We start from the raw sequence: 16,531 nt of genomic DNA on the forward strand, positions 1-16,531 counted from the left end.
ATAGAAGTCCAACGCTGATGATCAAATGTAGTGAAAGAGTCCTTTGACTACAACTTAATTTCTACAATAACACACAATCACATTCAGGACTGCCTCAGCAGGACTGGTGCAAACCTCGCCAATAATGTTAAGTCGTTATCTCATAAAGTGATCACATGCAGAACACAATAAAAATGTTTTACTAAAATACAAGACCGTCTCTAATAAAAGCCTCAACTCAAAGCAATGAAAATGGGAATAAAATTGTAAAGCAATGAGAAGGCATGAAGCTTTCATGCCTTCTCATTAGCATTTATGCTTTCTGGAAAAAGACCCAAAACAATACAAGTCCAACAGAAGTCCTTTCAGATGCACGTATGTTTCCAAAGCAAATCTGATATATCTAGATCTGTTACAAATTATCACTCAATCGAGAAACAAGACTCCTCCCTGACCATCTTTTAAAAGCAACACTTATGCTATTGTTAGTCTTCAACTTCCTGCAGCAACGTATGAACGACTGACTGAATGACACGGTGAAATGTTATACCCACAAACAGGAATTTTGATCGATCTGCAAAGCACTGATCACAGCACTACATAAACTGATATTAAACAACTGCATGACACAAGAGAGACAGCTGTTTTACCACACTTGTTTCTAAACAAAATTATCTTGGGTGAGAAATGAACAAATTATTGAATTACAGCAAAATAAGGTCTATGAGCCAAAGTCATGGCTCGGGAAATAAAAGAAACTGAAATCGCTTTTGCGATCTTGGCTAGAACACAACACGGCCCTGTCACTGTACTCCCCCTATAAACTCTCACTCTGTTTTGTTTACTGCCGGGCATCTGTAGGCGTACGACCAGATGACATCACTCGGATAACAGCTATTTACGCCTGCCTCAAAGCAACTGATGACCAGAAGTTCCAGGCAATAAAATGACTGTCACCAGTAAACACATGCAAGTTGGAAAAGTACAGCGGCGGGAGTGACTTTCTCGACATAAGAGAGAGCGAAAAACAGCTGCACGTTTAAATGATCAGCCTATAATTAAAGCTTGAGTTTGAAAATGACTTCATGACTAAATCCTCAACCACATTAATTCCAGCAAAATCCAAACATATCATTTAAGCTAAGCATGTGTGATTGCCTTAGCATTAGGCTTAAGTTGTTTTTGTTTCCTAGGGCAGTAGGTTAAAAGAAAAACAGATTAGAAAAACACAAAAACATTGCTTTTCGTTGTATTTCTATGAAACATTGTTGTGCAGTGCAATTTAACTCTGTACTGAATAACAGCCACTGTCACAACTATATTTAAAACTCAAATCCCCCATGATGTTAACCAGCATTTTAAATGAGGTCAACATATCTTTTTCTTTAATAGAAAGAGGCTTGCAAGTTCCACACTGGATTTCAGATATGGTTTTAATGTTATTTTACTGTAAGGTCTATTTTAAACATATCACTGTATTAAACACTTTGAGCAGAATTTTAGTTAGAAACAGAATGTTTACCAGCGTGAACTGAGTCAAACATGCTGTAATAATTCCCTGATCTGTAAAAGACTGTGTGGCACCAATATCTGCTGTTTTGGTTGTTTGCCAACTTGGGCTCTAATGCATTAAAATAAACAGGAGGCTTTGCTGAGGTTATTATTTCAAATGGCCAAGTTAAGCCCACAATTTCTCACAATCCTGGCAGGTTTAAAGTAATCCTTTAATTTTACCCACATGTTTCTTCTGGCTGGAGGTAATAGCAATGTTTTGTGTTTTGAGAGGCCCAGCCAGGAACACAACATGAATCAAGTTGGGAATCCGTGAAGGAAGCCAAAGATTATGGTTATGGCAAGAAAGGCTTTCAGTCTCAAAGACCTGAAGCTCATTAGCAAAGACGAATCTTCAAAACGCCAACGGAAACCTGCAGAACACTGCTCCACACTTATAAGAAAGGTTTAATTTTGGGCCTATGTGGTTCAAGGTATGCCAAAGCTATATACATTTCATTTAAAACTTCCACAAACTCTCTTTACCAATATCCCTTTGATTTAAATTCATTTCAATGGCATTCTAGAAAAAGTGCTAGAGTAGTGAGTTTATCCTTTGTTGGATGAAGCATAAAATAATGCAGCAGCGACTGCCTGCAGCCTAATAGAGACCTGCAATACCTCTGCGTCCCTCACTGAGATAGATCAATTTTATTGTCTCTAAACATTTCAAAACTCGTAAAAAGGAAGGGAGTCATGGTATAACGCTGCAGGGCCAACCAATCACGCCTACAAGGTTAACAAAAAATGGTGAGCTATGAAGCAGCTAAGCAGCTGACTGTAGGGTCTGCCTGAGCAGACAGCCCAACTAATTAGGCAGCTAGTATCAGTACAACACACGCTTCACTTTATAAATATCATAGGATCAAAAAGGTTTAATGTTCACTGTGATAGCCATTAAAAACTACCATAAAATGTATATTTTATTTACATGCTTACAATATTCAAATAACAAACAAATGTTAAACTACATAACTTTATCAACAGTGGGAATAATTGTAGCTTTTCTATTTTAGACAAGTAATTATTGAATGTAATGCATCTATGCTTTACATATTAAACTGTGCTACATTTACACAGGGTTATTATACCTGAGTTTAACAGGTAAACTCAGATATACCTTCTAACTAAGCATATGTCTAACTAACCACGCCTAGTAGAATATATATAAACATAAAATACATTTTTCAATTGAAAGTAAAACTGAAATGAGAAGTTAGTTATTCGGATTACATTTGAATAATCTTTATAAATAGGTCATTCTATGTTGTGTTAATGCCTGTAATAGCAGTTAAATATGCTTTAAAAATAAAAAACTTCAACATGAGCATCGCTTCTGACAGGCAGTCTTTTCTGTGCCTGAGTCAAGAGGTAATTGAAACAGAGTAAAACAGAACTTACCAGTGAATTCACTACATCCATACTGTTCAGTGAAGTTAGTTTTAAACTGGATTAATCCATTAAATAGCTCTGAAGGGTGCAATCACCAAATATCCGACCTAAACTATCGAAAACGACCTTAACTCGTCGCCGTGACAACACTTGTGTTTTCAAGGCGGTTGCGTTACAATAAATCACCTTGGACGACATCGTCATCACCGTTTGGCCCGAAAGGGGAAACAAAAATATTCACCACCAATTCAAGCGACGACTTAAAGTGTAGCCTGTGTTACTCACGTTTGACGTTGAAGAGACATCCAAAATTGGTTAAGTTTACAGCCAAGTTGTGACAGAGTAAAACGTCACATCCAAACCTACGTTTCAAATGTTCAGCTTGGAAACTGACAGCTTTCAGTGCGCCACTTACCTTCACATAGAGTCACTTTAAGTATAATCCAGGGCTTCTCTGAGCATGTTATGGACTTATAAATCCATCCCATGCACAGTTCGCCTGCATTGCTGCCATCTTGTCCTAGACGACAGGAAGGGAGAGCTCTCTCTTGGTAACGCCACCATCTCCCACATTTCAAACATGAAATAACTCTTGCATATGGACGTCCGGGAGCAGTACACCAAGTCCGGCTTGTCGCTACTCAGCTCAGATCCGCGTCCTTTCTCGTTGGGCGCCGTTGCCCATCTCTGAAAGGGTGCCCGTTAACCCCTGTCTAGACGAGCAGCTCCGCGGCCCTGCCAGCCTCTAACATGTCCCTTCTCTCTCTCTAGCAACTGGAAGCAAATGTTTGTGAACTGACGGCATCAGTCAGACCTAAGTAATCCATTGCAGATTACCTTAAAAATAGAACTTATTTGGACTTATATACTGTATAATAGAACTATATATATATATAATTTGATTTTTATCAGCTTGGATAGCCAAAATGTTGTTACCCCTGTGAATAAATAAATCAAATTTAAGAATTTCACTAGTTTTCCAACTAGGGTTTGGAAAACAAAAGCTGTCAGACCACCTTAATTTGTCACTATGAGAAAGTTTGATTAAAAATTCAGAATCAACTTTATTGGACAAGAGTGTGGGCACAAACAAAGAATTTGATATTGGTTTTCAAGGATTCACAGAATACTTACTTAAAGGATAAATATATTAGTTGTTGGAAAAATATAATAAAATATACAGGATTTACATGTATGACCAGTTTTGTGGCATACATCAACATTTTATGTTTATTTATTGTGTTCTGATGTGTGCAAATTTTAGGGATATGTTTCAGATATTAGTCTACAGAGATAGAACCGCTTTCATCTCTGTCAGCAGGCAAATTGCTTTCAGAAAATATCTTTGTTAAAGGGTACAAATTAGTCACAGAGCACTCAACTGTATAGCTATCAATTATGATTTGTAGATCAACTGTTATCGTCTACAAAAATGTAGATGTGAATCTTCATTTTTTTTCATCCTTCAGAACAAAGCGCCATACTTCATAAAGTAGAAAAGACGTGTGAATATGCCTTTTACTGACTACCATGAGCAATCACAGCTCTTGGTGAAAAGGAAACCAAAAGTAATACAAAACTCTTTAGGCTTTGAAACACATTGCATTGTATCATATTTTATTGTTCCCAAAGGCATCGTGACTTATTTCCTCAGACATAATGAATACCTCACACTACTATAATAAAATAATAGAAATAAACATGTTTTCCAAGCTTACACAATTGCTCAGTGTGTAGCTTCTAAGACTAAAATCACACTTATGATTAGGTTAAACATATAGAAGGAATCATGTATATGGAAACCTGTACATAGTTACAGGTATTATATAATGGGTAATACTGATAAAAACCGGTTTGAGAACGGAAAAATAGAAACTAAATATGTTCACATGTGAACGATAACTGCCTCGCTCTATTACTCTAGTCTGTTGGCCAGGCGAGACAGACTCGCTGAAGCGCGCGCTCTCTGTGGCTGGGATTTGCTTCCCCCTGTTGTCCAGCAGAATGATCAGAGTCATTTGGTGGAAAATCACTTGTTCCTGTTTCTGCTTAACAGTCTTCCTTAATTGTAACACATGCATTACATCTCACATATGTCAAACGGTATTTGCTTAGAGACATACTATGATTTAATTCATTCTGGAAGTGTGGTTTCGTCATAGCGATTTCTCAACTTGGTGTAATTCAACCAAACGTGAATGTAAATCATAGTATATCAAACCGATTTTAAAAATATGAATGACTTTTTTTAAATCCCTAATGCTGCAGCCTATGCTTTTATTTTGAAGAAACTGTGACAGCCGGATGTAACTTTGTTGTTCCTGCACGCGCAACGGAACATCACTGTCTGCCTTCTCGCCATTTTAGTCATCGGCCATCCAGCCGTTGAGCTGTTAGCTGCTCGAAGGCAACGTAAAAAAATCACCCTAAAACTATGCCGATGACCTAGTAGTTTTGAAGGAAATTTCTGCATCTTGATTATTTCGGTGTTAGTTGTAGTGGTTGATAACTTTTGGGCAGATCCTCTTCAGCCATGTCGACGGAGGGAACAGCCGAGCAGGTAGCAACACGCAGTTCTATTCATGGCCAAGCTAGCGGGATATCTGTGTCACAGCTAATGTTTTATCATACAGCATTGTTAGGCACGAAAATCAGTTCGGAGTGTTCACAGTGTGCAGCTCTATCGGGAGAATCAAACGCGAAGAAGTCATGTACTTTGTTTTTTGTATTTTTTGTGGCGTGGTCGTGCGCCATATTGATTCAGCTGCTTTGTCGCAACGTGAAGCTAGCCGATACCAACACTACGAGCTAACATTAGTTCACAGTCGTGTTACTTTGCAATTTCTGATAGTTAATGAATTATTTTTTACTCTTGATATTGCTTTGTAAGGTTCCATTTAATGGCGCCAGCTAGAAAAAGCTACCTTGGGAAAATACGTATTTCAGGCGATTTGTGTCGATTTTGTGCTGCTTTTCGTTTTTATGACGTTAAGGGTCCGGTGTTAATTAACACAAATACTTCCTGCGTGAGTGTAGCGCCATGTGGGCCCTCGCATCACATCACTACAAGCATTTTGAGTTTGCTAACAACATTGCTTGTTGCTTTTTTGTGTGTGTTACAGACAGCAGCTGAGTATATTCCTGAGAAGGTGAAGAAAGCAGAGAAGAAGTTGGAAGAAAACCCATATGACCTTGACGCATGGAGCATTCTGATTCGAGAAGCACAGGTTTAGTGACACCGAGTTGTATTACTGGGGATAAGGATACTGGGAATGAGGGTGGTGGGCTTGGGGTTAGAATTTAGTCCAACACGAAACTTTTGATTTCGCCTTCCACCTCATGACTGGCAAGATTGCCATTGTTATGTTAAATAGTGAGTGGAATGTAAATGCAATCTCCTCCTGTAGAATCAACCCATAGATAAAGCAAGGAAGACCCATGAGCGACTTGTCTCACAGTTCCCGAGTTCTGGCAGATTCTGGAAACTGTTCATTGAAGCTGAGGTTAATACTTTTTTTTATTCTTTTCCCTTGTGTGCATGGCTGAGACTTATTCTAACATAATCAACTATGTGATTTTCACACAATCCAAATGTATCTGACTTCAATGGAGTTTAAAGTCACAATTCTTGTGTTGAGCCTTTTTGTCTAATCTCAAAAGATGTTCTTCAAAAGTTAGAGTTCTTACAATTTCCTAAAACAAAGTGTACAAAGTGAAAAACCTAATGAAAACCTAATTTATAAAAATTGACACAAAACACTTTGCAGTTGGGCTCAACAAATCTTAATTAGGAATTGTGCCTTTAAGCAAGAAGGGGTTATTATCTATAACTAAGGATAATTCCTCATGTTTCCAGGTTAAACGAAAGATTACATATCATCTGCGGCATATTAAATATGGGGTAAAGTGCATTTGTTGCATGTTTGGTCTGCAACAGTATTAAAACTATTTTAATGGTATTGGAGTGCATTAGCCTTTTATTCACTTGTCGTGTCAATTTATTGCCTCCTGTGTCATTTCTTTTGGGTTATTTTCATAAAGGACGATCTTTATTGTGTGGCCCATTCTTTTCTTGAGACCTTTCGCCCCACTTCTCCTGAACACACAAACTGACCCTTTGCTTGTTTTTTTTTTTTTTTTTGCCAAGAATCTGTTTTTCTTTCATCCAACCAACAATTTGACCAGAAGATTTATTTTCCCCTACACCCGATGATCAGTTCTATCATAAAGTCACATTTTCTACACTAAATTTATTAATTTTCTAAAATTAAGCAGTGAATTAGTTTGTAGATTCTCCTCCAAATAAAACCTCCTCATATATTTTGCCTTACACTATCTTTCTGCTAAATTTACGCTATAAATTTAGGACAACAAATTTTCTCTTTTTCATGATAGACCTCAATTCTTAAATATGTTTCTTATTTGCATTATTGTTATAGCAGTAACAATGTTAACAGAAAAATGCAATCATAAAGATAATATAGTGTGATCTAAGTCATTTGTTTTACCATAATACAGAAGACATAAACCAAAAGGATATTATTGGTGTTTATTTATTTTAAAGATAAGTATAGAGTTGACGGTATCAAAGAAATGTGTCTTTAGTGTGATTTATGACCCTTATGGATTATTAAACACAGACGATTTGGGATTCTTAACCAGATGGAATTGAAATATTTTTCAGAAAAGGGAAAATATTTTTAGCTGTTGGTTTGTACATATTGCCACTTCAAATTGTTAATCAATGTTTGATATATGAAAAATAAAATTGACAAAGCTTATACTACAATTGAAAAGGTTAAACAAATCCAGCATCAACATTGTTTTTTTTTTACAGTGCCTTGCAAAAGTATTTATTTCCATAAACCTTTCATCATTTTTGTTACAGCTGTGAATTTTTACATTTTTATAAGAATTTTATGTGAAAGACCTACACCTTCAGCACGTAATTATAAAGGGGAAGGAAAATGCAAGATTTTCAATTTTTGTTGAAAATAAAGGCCTGTAAATTTGGCGTCTATGTTCAGTCCCTCGCATGCTCTAAAATTTCTAAGCAGAACTTTTATTCCTTTGTTTTTTATCTACACTATTCTGATATTTATATATTCTGTCATCTGCTTTAAGGTTAATCTCCTCCCCTGTCTTTAGTACTTGAGGTTTTAACAAGTTTCTTTTCAAGTCTAACCAGATCGATCACCTTTCTCTTGCTTCAGAAAAGTATCTCCACAGCATGATGCTTTGTCTGCCCCACTTTTTCCCTATAAAGTCTTCCTTGACATTTTCTGATAAAGCACTGCTCACTTCAGTGTGAAATCATGCATGACTTTCTGCTTCTTTATTACATAAATCCCCAGTAACATGTTGTGAAGTCTGGTTGTGACGTGACAAAATGCAAATGAGCTCAATGGGTGTGAATACTTTTGCCAGGTACTTTTTCTGTCCTCCATTTAACTCCAAATACCTGAATTTCCTTAAATCAGCTGTATTAGTTAGATTGGAACAATCACAAAGATTTTATTTTTGAAATGACACTCAGAATTATCAAACCAATTAAAGAGTCCTAGGATTACAATCAATGAGGTGCACCAAATCATTCTTAGTATAGCTGCTCCCCCTTGTGGTAAGTATATGTATGTGCTAATTTCTCTGTATTTAAACAAAACAACAGAGGACCACATTGGAAATTCCCCAAAATGTACAAAATAAAAATTTTCTCTGTCATGTTCGATTTGCCTGCTAGGCCATCTATACGTACAAGAGACCCAGCTTAACTTGAGTTGTTTCCCCTTCTGTATTCTAAAATATGGATCGAGACAAGTCCTATGAAGATTCATTTATTAGGTGCCCAAGACTGGAGTTAGTAGATAAACTAATATTGACTCATGGTGCTGTAAACAACTAATATTCATTCAATGAAATGTCTCTAAACTTAATGAATACTTCTTAAGATTTACACTCCCTGTGCTATTGATACATTTGATAGGTAAACTTTGAGAACGGTGACTGGAAATAGCCTGTAAATATTTTTTTTTTCCTACAGTAATGTGTGTAAGGTTATACTCTTGACTGTCAAAGGCTTTTGAGTTTGGACATTGGCAGCTGAACTGGAGCTTTTGCCCTTCACCTTCTCACACTTTACTGCACGTCTCTGCAAACCACACAAAGGCTTAGGAGCCAGATGTAGCCATCGCTGAGAAGTGGACTCGGAGAAACTGGAGCTCAGTTTTTAGTTTGAAGAAGTTAAATTTGTCCTTTTCACCAATGACAAACTTGTGAAGAGAAACAACTTTTACATAAAAACTTCTTGAACGTATTTTGGCAAAAATGTTTGGAGGTTTAAATCTGTGCTTTTCTTTAGTGCGAAGATGAAATCGTCTTGACCTGAATTTGAAATGCTAAATTTAAGCAGGCTAGACTGTTTTAGTTTGTGTGCAGTTGGGCCAGAATTTCAAGTTGTTCTGACTCCTATGACACATTTATGCCAAATAAGGTCACTTGTAAGTTATGATGCAGATTTCAAGTCTAGTTTGACCAAAAACACATCGTTTGTGGGATGCCTCAGAACACCATGTAAACTGTGACATTCTGTATTAAAAACTTAAAGGTTCTATGCTGTATTTTTTGCATTTAATGAAAAGTGAACAAAATATTTGCAGGATGTGTTCAGGATCTTCTTATTCCTATCCCTCCAGTCTGTATAGCCTCCCACACCTCTCAGCCTTGTATTCAGTTTTTATTTTTTTAAGGAGTAGGGTGCTTGAAAAGATAAAACCATTTCACAAATATGCTTACCTCTGCCCATTTGCATTTTTCACAAGGATAAGACTTTGATCTTAAACTCGCACATAATTTAAACATTTGTGTCCAAAAATATCCCAATGGGTTTATATGTTTAGCAGGAAGGATTTAAAGTGAGACGAGATGGCATGTAGGATGAGAAGAGGCAGGGATGTTATACTAATGTACAACATTTTTTACTTGGGTTTATTATGATACAATAATTGCTCAAAATTATGTGTGGCATTAAAATGTTTATTTTTACTCATTAGCAAAACTTTCCAATCAGTGCTGTTACTGGAAAGAGCCAAACAATTTTTTTTACAGTCAGAAGATTATCATCAGTAAACAAATTTATTAGCCATACACCCCTAAAAGTTATTATTGAATGGTTATTTAATATTTCAGGTGCTTTTGCCTTTAAAAGCTGGGCTTACTACAGTTAAATTAATTTTGACAATATGAATTGTTTGTTTTTCTATCGCGTTTTCTTGGCTTATGTGGTGCAAGTGGAAAGAAAATAAAATAAACCCCTTTCTAAAAGTTAGTTGTCATTCTTGTGTGAATATCACTGTTGATCCTTAGCATTGTGTGAATGTGTGTGTTTGAGTTATGAAAACTGCATGAATGCATGTTGACTTTGAGCTTTTATATTTATAAGTTTTTACACTTTTATTTGCAGATAAAGGCTAAAAACTATGACAAGGTAGAGAAGGTAAGTGCCCAAACTGAAAGCTCGTTTTTAATGCAGCTCTGTTTGATTGTAATCTGAATATGCAGAAATTTTGCTAATTAGATTTTTTTGAAAAAAATAACTAGTATCTTCTGTCGTGCCTTTTCAATAACGTTTGAACTGTCCGTCTTCATTGTTCTTGCAAGGAATACTTGCCCCAAATACTTTCTAGTTCTTTCTTTTCACATATTTTTATCTATATGTAATATGCTTGATGCTGTGTGTACCTTTTATGTTGCTTCACTTTAATAAAGTCTTCAAATGTTTAAGTGCCTGCTCATTTCTGATTTTAAGTATTTTATTTCAGCATATGATCTCAGAAGGTCTGCAAGCATTGAACTGTAGCTTAAAGATCACATAGATGAAAAATTCAAAGAATATATTAATGATGGAAACAGCTTTTGCCCCAAGGGGCATTTGACCAGCTCATTGGTTGCTACATAAATCAGACTGTATGTGATTTCTGTGTCAGAGTAAATTTAAAATGTTTTTTTTTTTCAACATGTTCTCACATCTTCTTGCAGTTGTTTCAGAGATGCCTAATGAAAGTGTTACACATTGACCTGTGGAAATGCTACCTTGCATATGTTCGAGAGACCAAAGGGAAGCTTCCCAGCTACAAGTAAGAAGACATTCTGAATTATGACATCCAACATGTGAAGAGAATGTACATAATTTCATTCCTTTATTCTCAGAGAGAAGATGGCCCAGGCGTATGATTTCGCCCTTGATAAAATTGGAATGGAAATTATGTCCTACCAGGTCTGCAAATATGAACTTTTATTAACTTGTTTTAGTTTCTGTTCACCGCTTTTATTTGACTCGATGTTATTTCTTTCTCTCAGATTTGGGTCGACTACATAAATTTCCTGAAAGGAGTGTAAGTGTTTGTGTTTATTTTTTTTGTTTGTTTTTTCAATTCGTTGACCTTAATTGTATCGTAACCTGCATCAAAAACTAAAATCTTGTTTGTTTTGTGTCTTCTATTAGTGAGGCAGTGGGCTCATACGCAGAAAATCAGAGAATCACTGCAGTTCGGAGAGTCTACCAAAGAGGTTGCGTGAACCCAATGATAAACATTGAACAGCTCTGGAGAGATTATAGCAAATATGAAGAGGCAAGTGAGCCAATCAATCTTCAGTATTTTTGGGTTCCCTATTTTTATAATAGCATAAACCAATCAAACATCTTCATTCTGTTTGGGCACCTAATGCATTTTACGTTATTAGCTTACATATTTGCCATTCTGCCATCCAAAGCGAATGCTGCTGCCTGGTAATAGGGGTGTGAAAAATCACATGGTTGCCTCTTTTAGATGACATATACATATTCACTGGCCAGACACGCCCAAAGAAGACCTAATGAAACATGATGGTGGTAGTATTTTGGTTTCTCATCTGTGTTGGCTTTCCGTTGAAGGCAAAGATAATCAAAAAGCAAAAATTACACATTTATATAAATTAATTCTAAACACTGCATTTACTTAAATATCAGCAGAAATTAGATCAGTCAGAAAAATTACCCAATGCTCTCCAGAGTGGCTTTAATTTAAAGTACTTGATCTAGAAACGTAAAATCAAAAGCTCTGTCATTAATATTGAAGGAGATTAGGTGTTTAATTTTGGAAAACAAATTACGATTCCAGAATGGAAATAGTTCTGGAGACATTCATGCAAGCAGGGCGCATGAAAGTTACTGGAAATTTAAAAAGACTGACTTGAGTTACAGTGTTTGGTCCCGTTAGCGATGTAGGATTTCTGTAATCTTGAACAAAGTTGAGCAAGTTTTTATGTGTAGACATTACACAGAAACTCACAATGGATGCCAAAAGCTATCAAGCATAAATATACATATAGATTTAGATATTCAAAAGCAACAAAAGCAGGAATAATCTATGAATTTTATTTACAGGGTATCAATGTGCATTTGGCTAAAAAGATGATTGAAGATCGCAGCAGGGATTACATGAACGCAAGGAGAGTGGCAAAGGTGAGAAATCAGGTTCCCGCTGAATAATGCACCAAATACGGTTTAAGGTAACTGACACAGGCTGTTGGGTGGTTTGTAATGCAGGAGTATGAGACAGTAATGAAAGGGCTTGACAGAAACGCACCTTCAGTCCCACCACAGAACTCCCCTCAGGAGGCCCAGCAAGTGGAAATGTGGAAAAAGTACATTCAGTGGGAAAAAAGCAACCCACTCCGTACAGAAGACCAGACCCTCATCACAAAGAGAGGTGACACTAAGTGCAATGTTAAATGTTGGTGGTTTTGTCTCAAAACATTTTTTTGGTTGTCATATATAGTTTCTTACATTTATTTCAGTTAATGTCTGAATGTCGAGCTCTATTAACATAGAGATCGTCTTACCTGCAGATCCGACACTAGAGGGCAGAGTTTTACTCTTTTCTGACACAAATCCCTTTATTTTACTGTTGCACTGCAGGACCATTTTTAATTCATTGCTTTTTAATTTGATTGGATGCAGTGATGTTTGCCTATGAGCAGTGCCTGCTGGTTCTGGGCCACCATCCCGACATTTGGTATGAGGCCGCTCAGTACCTGGAGCAGTCCAGCAAGCTGCTGGCAGAGAAAGGAGTAAGACACACCTGCACTTTCAAAACTGAGCCTGAATAATTTTCACATATTAAATATCAGATACATTTGATGTCTTAATTCCTATTTTTTTCTGTTCTTTTTCTTTCAGGACATGAATAATTCAAAGCTGTTCAGCGATGAGGCAGCTAACATCTATGAACGTGCCATTGGGACTCTCCTCAAAAAGAACATGCTCCTCTACTTTGCGTTTGCTGATTACGAAGAAGTGAGTGGACAGTTCAGAACAAACTAACCAATTCATCATATACCTCTCCAACAACAATATTTTTGTGCGTCTCTCTCAGAGTCGCATGAAGTACGAGAAGGTGCACAGCATCTACAACAAACTGCTCGCGATCGAGGACATCGACCCCACGCTGGTCTACATCCAGTACATGAAGTTCGCCAGGAGGGCGGAGGGCATCAAATCAGGTCGCGCCATCTTCAAAAAGGCTCGAGAGGACCTACGCACGCGTCACCACGTCTACGTGTCTGCAGCTCTGATGGAATACTACTGCAGCAAAGTAAGACGAAGCAGAAGTTCGGTGCGTGGTTTGAGGAGCGGCTGGACACACAGATGCTTCAAAATCTTGCTTGTGTTTTTCTCAACAGGATAAATCAGTGGCCTTTAAGATTTTTGAGCTGGGTTTGAAAAAGTATGGAGACATTCCAGAGTACATACTTGCCTACATTGATTACCTCTCCCACCTTAATGGTTTGTAACATCCTCTAAATTGTTCACCTTCCTGTAGCTTTACTGCTTTCTTTCACAGACGTTGTTTTATGTGTCTGATTCTTTTCTCAGAGGATAACAACACTAGGGTTTTGTTCGAACGGGTCCTCACCTCTGGAAGCCTGTCCCCAGAGAAATCAGGGTAATGTCAAGCATTTGGCTGTGTTATGTGTGCATGTCTGAGTTGAAGATATCGGTCCAAACCAGTGAACTGTGACATGCATCGTCTCCTCAGTGAGATCTGGGCTCGGTTCTTGGCGTTCGAGAGCAACATCGGAGACCTGGCCAGTATTCTTAAAGTAGAGCGCCGACGTTTCACAGCCTTCAAAGACGAGTATGAGGGGAAGGAAACGGCTTTGCTTGTAGATAGATACAAGTTCATGGACCTTTATCCCTGCTCTACCAGTGAACTCAAAGCCCTTGGTTACAAGGTGTGTTTTTCTTCCTGTTACATGAGTTTGAATCATGATCGCCAGTGTAGTTGAGCCAAGAAAGACTTTGTGATCAGGTGTGCTGATGTTTGACACGTCTTCCTGCTTGTTTGTAGGATGTGTCTCGTGCCAAACTGGCAGCACTGCTCCCTGAAGCTGTGGTGGCTCCCTCTGTGCCTACACTAAAGGACGATCCTGATCGTAAACCAGAGTATCCCAAACCAGACACCAATCAGATGATCCCGTATCAGCCACGTCACCTCGCTCGTACGTAATCCCGAATATTTCATGCAGGGTTCATTTTTTGTGTGTTGAGTTCTGTTTTCAGTGGCCTGATGCTGCCTTTCCACTGTTTCCCCTCTAAATAGACCTGATGTGTAAATGGATTCATGTTTGATCTTACCTCTGTTCCTCCCCACAGCTCCAGGTCTACACCCGGTCCCTGGTGGAGTTTTCCCAGTCCCTCCAGCTGCTGTTGTCCTAATGAAGCTGCTCCCTCCGCCTACGTGCTTCACTGTAAGTTACGGCCAGTTAGAGCGACCAGGCTCCTCTTTAATGAGTTGTCAGCAGCAGCAGCAGTGTTCAGTTTTCAATTGTTTCTGTCCATAGGGTCCCTTTGTTCAAGTGGATGAGCTCATGGAAACTTTTAGGAGATGTACTCTTCCTGAGAGTAAGTTTGTTTGTTGTCTCTGTTCGAGAAGCAACAGAAATAATGTTGTTGTTCAATAATATTTTCAGTCTAAAGGAAAAGACTTTCAGCACCTCACAAAAATATTCATGCCTCCTGAATTTTACGTTTTTGTTTACAGTGTGTTATGTTACAAACAGAACGAAGTATATAATAGTGAGGTGGAAGTCAATGAGGCAGATGAGACAAAAGTTCAGTTTTTGCCTCATCTGACCAGGAGACCTTCTATGTTTTCTCTGTCCCCCCAACATGAACTTCGACTGTCTTTACAGTGCTTATTACAGTTTTTATTTTTATTTTAACAATTATTTTCTTCATACCACTCCTCCGTGAAAAATTGAACACGTGGCATAATATTTTACATCGTTCCTTGGTCTTCATCATGGTGTTTGTTCATGATTTAAACTTGGATTCAATTACACACAAATAGACTCTATTTACTAATCTAGTGATTTCTGAAAGCCAACTGGTTGCAGTTGATTTTATTTAGGGGCATCAGAATAAAAGGGGCCGCATTCACCTGCAAGCCACACTTTTCTGGTTAAGAATTTTAAATTCTTCTGGAAATACTGCCTCTTTCTTCCCAAGCTCGTCTCTGTTGCTTTATTCACATGAAATCCAAACAAAAGACATTGAATTGTATCATCCCATTAAAATATTCTCTCAGTTTTTCATTGTGCTGTCATACGACTGATTGTGTTCAGGTGTTGATGCTGCTGTGGAGCTCATCACCGGCAGACAGCCTGAGGCGGCAGGGGAGGGCAACGGCCCCATGGAGAACCACGCTACCGCCAAGTCCCTCAAGAGGCCAAACGCCGACTCCGACGAGGAGGACGACAAGGGAGCCATAGCGCCACCCATTCACGACATCTACCGCGCGCGCCAGCAGAAGAGGATTCGATAAAGCGAAACCGCTGGAAGAATGTAATCTTAACAGACTGTCAAAGAGAATAAAAACACACGTCCACAGGACTGGGTTTTACATCTGTACAAATAAACCATACACACGCTCACACAGATACTTTAGCACACAAAAGCGTTTTAGTGTTTGTTTTTTTTTCTGTTCCGTCATGAATTTTTCTTTTTTTATTTCGAAAGACTGATAATTATACTGTACAAAGTTTTTAATTCTACTTGGACTTTGGGATACATTTCTGTTCTGATCTTATGTTTCAGTTGTTCCAAGGATAGCAAAGTGGAAGCTTTTTTTTTTCCTTTTTTTTTTTTAGATATCCGAGGAAACACTGTTCCTTTCAATAAAATTGTAAAATAATTTCAGCTGCTTGTGTTTTTATTTGAGCATGAAATATTGCTGACGCTTCAGTGCAGACCCATTTGAGAACAGAATTTGCTCTCTGTTTACTAGTGTTTCTAATGGGAGATTGAAAAGGTTTACATGCTTCCTTTTAGTGTTTACATCCTGATATTTAAACCAGTTAAGCCAACGGCACCGTCGTGTCTTGCCGTAAGTGTGTTTGTGTCCTGGAAATGTTTCTCTGTGTCTCGGTGGTAGTTTGAAGTAACGGGTAACAGCTGGAGCGCAGTGGAAGCATATGAAGGATTCTGTGGTTTTGACTTCTCGGAACAAAAGGATTTCTGTCACAAACAGGATCATGAACTATTAGAAAAAGGGGGGGGGGGGACTCACAT

General features: G+C 37.9%; 2 protein-coding genes across 3 annotated transcripts in view; one reads left to right on the top strand and one right to left on the bottom strand.

Moving 5' to 3' along the window:
- Positions 1–3,679, bottom strand: part of hipk3b (homeodomain interacting protein kinase 3b) — a 35,633-nt gene extending 31,954 nt beyond the window's left edge. For both annotated transcript variants that reach the window (XM_055037075.1, XM_055037074.1), the window contains exon 1: positions 3,338–3,679. In XM_055037075.1, coding sequence (XP_054893050.1) covers positions 3,338–3,410 — 73 coding nt within the window. In that variant the 5' untranslated portion in view covers positions 3,411–3,679. The remainder of the gene's footprint in view (positions 1–3,337) is intronic.
- A 1,571-nt stretch (positions 3,680–5,250) lies between these two features.
- On the top strand, positions 5,251–16,253 carry cstf3 (cleavage stimulation factor, 3' pre-RNA, subunit 3). The gene is made up of 20 exons (XM_055037076.1): positions 5,251–5,482; positions 6,045–6,149; positions 6,330–6,425; positions 10,382–10,414; positions 10,957–11,054; positions 11,128–11,194; positions 11,278–11,312; positions 11,423–11,549; positions 12,344–12,421; positions 12,506–12,668; positions 12,920–13,029; positions 13,139–13,255; positions 13,335–13,553; positions 13,642–13,744; positions 13,835–13,904; positions 13,998–14,193; positions 14,310–14,460; positions 14,615–14,709; positions 14,803–14,863; positions 15,586–16,253. Exons 1-20 carry the CDS (start codon positions 5,456–5,458, stop codon positions 15,783–15,785), a joined length of 2,151 nt encoding a protein of 716 aa, XP_054893051.1. The 5' UTR covers positions 5,251–5,455; the 3' UTR covers positions 15,786–16,253.
- The last annotated feature ends 278 nt before the right edge of the window (positions 16,254–16,531 follow it).

The sequence above is a fragment of the Poeciliopsis prolifica genome, unplaced genomic scaffold, assembly GCF_027474105.1.
Source record: "Poeciliopsis prolifica strain line A6 unplaced genomic scaffold, Auburn_PproV2 SCAFFOLD011, whole genome shotgun sequence".
Taxonomy (NCBI): domain Eukaryota; kingdom Metazoa; phylum Chordata; class Actinopteri; order Cyprinodontiformes; family Poeciliidae; genus Poeciliopsis; species Poeciliopsis prolifica.